General features: G+C 48.1%; 1 protein-coding gene across 1 annotated transcript; it reads right to left on the reverse strand.

Annotated features, from left to right (window-relative positions):
* Positions 1–745: 745 nt before the first annotated feature.
* On the reverse strand, positions 746–6,021 carry LOC125547615 (CBL-interacting protein kinase 17). The gene is made up of 12 exons (XM_048711438.2): positions 5,662–6,021; positions 3,234–3,305; positions 3,004–3,111; positions 2,779–2,859; positions 2,645–2,698; positions 2,443–2,568; positions 2,125–2,334; positions 1,896–2,000; positions 1,596–1,712; positions 1,424–1,486; positions 1,246–1,320; positions 746–1,123 (listed from the first exon to the last, which is right to left on the reverse strand). Exons 1-12 carry the CDS (start codon positions 5,929–5,931, stop codon positions 1,004–1,006), a joined length of 1,401 nt encoding a protein of 466 aa, XP_048567395.1. The 5' UTR covers positions 5,932–6,021; the 3' UTR covers positions 746–1,003.
* Between the last annotated feature and the right edge of the window lie 356 nt (positions 6,022–6,377).

The following is a 6,377-nucleotide window of genomic DNA, read 5'->3' on the forward strand; positions in this document are numbered from 1 at the left end:
ATTCATTTCTTATTTTTCAATCCCATCGCTGAAAAGAAGTCGTTCCTTTTCCATGTCTCATCCCTCTTCAAAAAACCCTGCCGCCACTACCCAGTGTCGGTGAAGCCACGAGTCCCCTCCCCCACTCCCCCACCTGCCACTGTACCAACAGTAGGGGTGGGAACCCTTCTACATTGCGGCGTTGTACTTAAAAATCTTGAATTAGAATTTCGCTCCTCGACGATGGTGCCATGGTGGTCATGGTGGCGTATTGCATACCAAGAAAAAAAAAAGTTCACTCAGATCATGATCCACCTCATGAGCGACGATCTTGTTGGTGGAGTAGAGGAGGGCGGCGGGGGGGGGGGGGGGGAGGTCAGGAGGGGTCGTGGTGGTCACTACTCTTCTAGTAGTCTTCTTGTTATGCATGTGGTCTTCCAAGGTATCTTTCGACACAGTGGACGGCACCGCTTCGTGTCTTGGTCCTCTAGCCCCTCCTCGAATCAGCAACATTTGACCAGTTTCAACATCAGCGGGGAGTTTAGCTATGTCTCCCCGTATCTGTTTGGCTAGATCTTTGGTGATTATCCAATCTCCCTGTATCTAATTGGCTAGATCTTGGGTGGTTATTCAACCATGTCAGCATCTTTTGGCTCCGAGCGGCGACTTCTGGTCCGCTGCGTCAACAACGTTTCCCTGACTCTCATGATGTTCGGAATGTCCAGAGGGGTATCAAGCTTCGCTCACGGCGAGTGCAGGAGGAAGATGACGAGTAATTTTTCATTTATGTAATGATAACCTTGTAAAGGTTGGTCAGACTTTAATATAAGGCCTTTAGCCTTCTCGCGCAAAAAATGATTACATCGCTGGTAGTCAGTTTCATCACTCGACTATCTGTATGTAGTTATGTACACTGTACGATCCTAATCCTTACACCATCATCGTCATTTCCAATCAATAAACAGCTATGACCCTAGCGTCCTACAACATCACGTCAGTTGGGGTACCTACAGCACATCACTCATCACAAGGCAACCAGTGGTGTCGCGGCTCTGCTGTCGAAGTTAGGGAGGTTTTCGTCGAAGAGCGACCCCATCCCGAAAATATTGTCAATCCCCAGATCACTCGAGATCCTATCGCAGAGCTGCAAAATACATTCCAAGAAAGCAACACCATTAGTCATTCACTCAGTAACCACCATCACTAAAGATATGTACAGTGAAGTTATGGCAGTGGCAAATCTAGTGGCTGTTAGCTCTTGTCTACCTTTTTGTACACTGCAGTGTCACCCTGGGACTTCCTAAGCTCCACAACATGCAGAGAGGGGCCAAGCACAAACACCTGGAATAAGAAAAAACAGCACCGCAAGTGTTAGCAGCTTATCTCCGTTGGTTACCGTTCCCACGTGTTTCACCGAAAAAAGGTGCAGCTCGCCGAATTATACCTCGGCACAGACTAAGAATGGCGAAGGGTTGTTCGGTCCATTACAATTGCCTGTTATTTTTAGCTGAAATATAACAAGGCACATTCTTTTCAGTTCCTTCAGATCATGTATTCAACTATGTGATGGTGAAAAAACCTCTACAATGTGATGACCATGATAAGCTTGTGCTCACCTTGCTATGCGCTCTCTGAACATGAAACCCCGACTGCGTCGCCGAGACATCAATCTTGTCGAACAAATCCTTTGGTGTAAGTGTTGATGTGAACCTGATCTTTCTCTGGGACACTCCCTACAATAACCAACTGGATGAGATGAGTTGTTCTATAAGTCCAACTGGATGATATGAGATTACTTGACCTAAAACTTCTTAAGAAACTATGCATATGATTTTTCTTCCAAGTTTTGCAGATTAAACCATTCTGATTACAGCAAGGGAGGTGCAGGAAAGAAATTACTGAAAATATTTGTATACCTCTTCCTCAAAAAACCCTGAAAGATCGAGGGAAGATGCCATTCCGATCAGCTGAAAAGCATTCATCTGATGAGTACTCTTGTCTCCGGGTGCTTCACTAATTTGCTTGAGAATAGAAAATGGAAACAAATAATCACCGATCAGAGACGTCAAATACGCAACACACGATGCCTATATTAGGACATAAATTGGTCTTCAGCATTATACAGTTTGTGTCATCTTGCCATACCTGTTTGACAGGCAGAATTGCACCAAGCCGTACATCTTCATCATCGTCATCATATGGACCAACAGGAGTATAGTCTTTCTGAAACCATTCGTGTAGTTTGATCTCTGCCATATTGATCCTCTTCATCGGATTTGGTTCAAGAATCCTCTTAAGAAGGTTTTGTGCACCAGGCGAAAGCCACTCCGGGATCTTAGTGTCACCCTTGAAAATCTACACGCAACCAGATAACAGTAGTATTATTGGAATGGAATCACAGAACTATCAGAACAAAGCACCAGATATCACTTAGGTTTTTAGTTGTTTTAAATGAATGTCTACCTTCTGATAAAGAACAACCATATTTCGGTCATCAAACGGAAGCTGGCCTATGAGCATTATGTAAAGAATTACTCCACAAGACCAGATATCCGACAGTGATCCGTCGTAACCTCTGTTCTGCAGAACCTGGATATGTTTGGCACAAGAATTAGCAAATATACCGTAAAACAGATAATTGGTCCCAAGGTGGCTAGTCGTTTACCTCAGGTGCAATATAGTTGGGGCTACCACAAGTTGTATGCAGCAATCCATCCTTCTGAAAAATTGCAGACCTTAAATTCAATGAAATGAAAATATCCTCGCAACAGAAAAATCAAGGAAAATTTTCTGCCATACCCCGAGATGTTGAGGTAAAGCACATAGACCAAAATCAGAGATCTTGATGTTGCCTTTTCGGTCAATCAGAACGTTTTCAGGCTGTAACATGTAGCAGTGGGATAAGTCAGGAGAACACAGAGCAATCAACCATAATTCCATCATACATGAGAAATAATAATGTTAGATAATTGTTTGCCGCAGATTCTTCAAAAGAAAAGAAAAGAAAACTTCAGTCGAAAGTACCTTAAGGTCTCTGTGGTAGACACCCTTTCCATGGCAATAGCTCACGCCATCAATTAGCTGCTGAAAAAGTCTTCTTCCTTCTCGTTCGGATAGTTTTCCCTTCATTGCCTTTTATTTGCACGAAAAAAAATCAACTCGAAGTATTAGAACTGACCAATGTACCTGGCAGAGAATTTTATAATGCAAAGCAGGCTTTCAGATAGTTGAAAATAAAAGCTATGCGGGCTTACAATCCTGTCAAACAGCTCTCCTCCATTGACAAACTCAAGCACCATGTAGATCTTTGTTTTGCTAGCAGCAACCTGAATCAAGAGTTAAAACAATTACAGGATTAATGATAAGACACTGATGTTATTTAAACGGGCCACGTGGACGAATTCATATGCTAATGTGCACCACAAGAGACCCAAAGAAATTCTGTCTGTCAGAAAATAAAGAAGACAAGGACGGGGCAGCAGTTGGTTGGCATTATTGGATATACTTGACGGCTACACATGCGATCCAGATCAAGCATTAATCTTAAAATGGAGAAATGCATGGCCTGGAGCTGAATCTGCCTCAGCTCCACCCTCCACGTGATACTACAGGTCTAGTGGTCTACGTGCAACGCGCTACATATAGACTAATATCCAATGCAATTCCTACAGGCTACAATTATTGATAAGATGAATGTACGAAAACATATATAGACAAATATTATGATGGTGCTTGCAATCCCCACGTTCTTTTTTCAAGGAATTTCTGGTTGATAATTGCAGCTGTGGTGTGCCCGGATGTACTGATACGTTCTCACCGCCCCGAGTACAAGCCTCCAGCAACCGACGAGTTGAGAAAACATTCTGCTTATACGACCCCATAAAAGACCAACTGGCTCTTCTCTTTCCTCCTCCGGCGTCAAACTTTTAAATAATTGCAGCATGATTCTTCCCGGTCATCAAGATGGTCAATGTTTTGCAGCCAGTTCGACATGCTCCATTTGTAACGCGGAATGGACTTGTATGTATAGAGTATTAGACCAACTTCAATGGGGCGACCCATTTCATCCGTGGCCGTCCGTTTGGGTCGGTGCGGACAAAAAAGCCGACCCAAAACGCCGATCCAAACGGATGCGCGTCCGCTTTCGTCCGCCTGCCGATCTATTCCCGGCTCATTTTTTAGCATGATTTGCGTCGGCGCGGACACAAGACGGATGCGCGCGTGCTCACCCTCTTTCCTCACCGGGCCTGCTGGTCGGTGGCACATTGGATTCACACACTCGCCCGCCTGCTACGTCGCCGACGCCGCCAACCATTTTTTCAGATTAAAATGGATACATAGATAGTTCTACCGTACACAGATAAAAGAAAAAGACCACTACTCATCGCTTTCTGACTCCGACTCGGTAATGTCCTCCTCCGACGTTTGAAGGTAGGCATCAGCAAGCTGCTCGTCTTCAAAGTCCCAATCCGAAGTTTCTCGTAGCCTCAGTTTCAATTGAGCTGTCTGCTTCCGCGAACGCTTGTCCTCCCGATAGGCGGCTCGCTCTCTCCTCCTCGCATCTCTCTTCGATCTCAATTGCTTGTAGAACTGGCGCTCGTCGACAATGTCCTACGGGTAGCCTCCGCGCCACACCACCAAGGCTTCCACGTCCTTCTCTGCATGGCGAGGCGACGTTGCTGCCTCCAGTGGACATGACGATCCTCGTCGGTGAAAAGCCGCGGGAAAGGCGCCAGATCCTGCGCCCGCTGGCTCGACACGTTGAGAAAAATCATATCCCGACGAGGCCTCAGGAGGCGCCACGCCGCCGCGTCGTGCGCGCGGGCCGCCTCCTCTGCGGCGTCGAAAGGTGCCGAGGACGAGACGTTTCTCGCGAAATCAGATCTCGGCGAAGAAGGCACCGGAGCGGCGCTCGCGGACTCCGCGAAAATCCGAAGCGCCCAGGCGGCGGATCGGCATGGTGGCGCAGAGGCGGGGAGAGTGGGCGACCGACAGAGTGTGAAGGGAGCGCCTTCTTTATAGCGAGCGCCGGCCGCGGCGCGCGCGCGAACCTTTCCCGCACGCTGGAGCGCCAAAACCAACGCGCGCTAGACCGCTTTCTCCGCACGCGAACCTTTCCCGCACGCTGGAGCGCCAAAATCAGGGCGACGGCATGATGTTAAACACGCACGGTCATGAAAATGGATCGGCCAGTTGGGCACACTGCCGACCCAAAACTAAAAAAGGGCGGACGGCGGGCGGGCGGCCGACCCAAACGGACAAAAAGCGAACAAAAACGCTGTCCGTTTGGGTCGGCCTGTTGGAGTTGCTCTTAATACTATACAAAGTAGTAGAATCCCCAAATTATAGGTTTGTGTTGCTATGAATGTAGGAAAAACATATGTGGATAAACATTATGATGATGATGATGCTTGCAATCTCCACCACGAACTATCCCTTTCCTTAAGGAATCTCTGGTTGATAATTGTAGCGTCATTCCAACCGTGGCGTGCCCGTAGTTCAAGCACCCTTGCTCGCAAGCTCGACAAGGTATTTAAAATTTTAAAATATTTTCTCAGTTTCTCCACCAAGGGTACTCAATCTATGGATTCTATACACGCATCTAGCAGAGGCAGCAGCGCAGCACCGAGAGAAGAACAGGAGCCGAGATCGCGATTACTACTAGTGAATAGTACTAATTACCTCGTGGAGGCGGACGACGTTTGGGTGCGCGAGCATGGTGAGCGTGGCGATCTCCCTGCGGACCTGGTCGTCGGCGCCGCGGAGGGAGAGCACCCTGCCGCGGTCCAGGATCTTCACCGCGAAGTGGTCCCCCGTGGCACGGTGCCGCGCGTGCTTCACCTTGCCGAAGCTGCCTTCCCCGAGCGTGCGGCCGAGCTCGTAGGCGCCCAGCAGCGCCGCCCGCGCGCGGCACCCCGCCGCCGCCTCTTCCGCGTCCCCCGTCGCCACCATCTGCTGCCCGGAGAGCGACTCGTTCCGTCGTTCGTGGTGAATTGATTTGGGTCGGTGGCGTGCTTCGCGTGCTGACGAGGCGAATTGGAATGTGGAGGGGGAGTATTTATAGCTCTGAATCCTGAAGCCAATCCAACAGAACAAAATAACGTTATTCATTGTGAAGGTGTGGCGAGCGGAGAAGGAAGATATAAAAAGTAAAAAAAAAAAACGGTGTGGCTGCCTGGTTTTGACCGTCGCATGAGAGCACTCCCATGTTCTTTTTTTTCTTGAGAAAATTAGAGCTATTATAAAAATTCACCAAAAGGCCAGAATGAGCCGCCGACAGGCCGTTGTCGCCGCTCCCATACCAGAGCCGGCTTGCCCTTGTCGATGACAGCTGAAAAGTCTTCATGCACGTGCCCCTAAGGACCAGCACTCTGGAGCCGCAGTCGTCACCGTTGAAT

This window comes from Triticum urartu, chromosome 1A, assembly GCF_056163025.1.
Source record: "Triticum urartu cultivar PI428250 chromosome 1A, HENAU_Tu73, whole genome shotgun sequence".
NCBI lineage: Eukaryota > Viridiplantae > Streptophyta > Magnoliopsida > Poales > Poaceae > Triticum > Triticum urartu.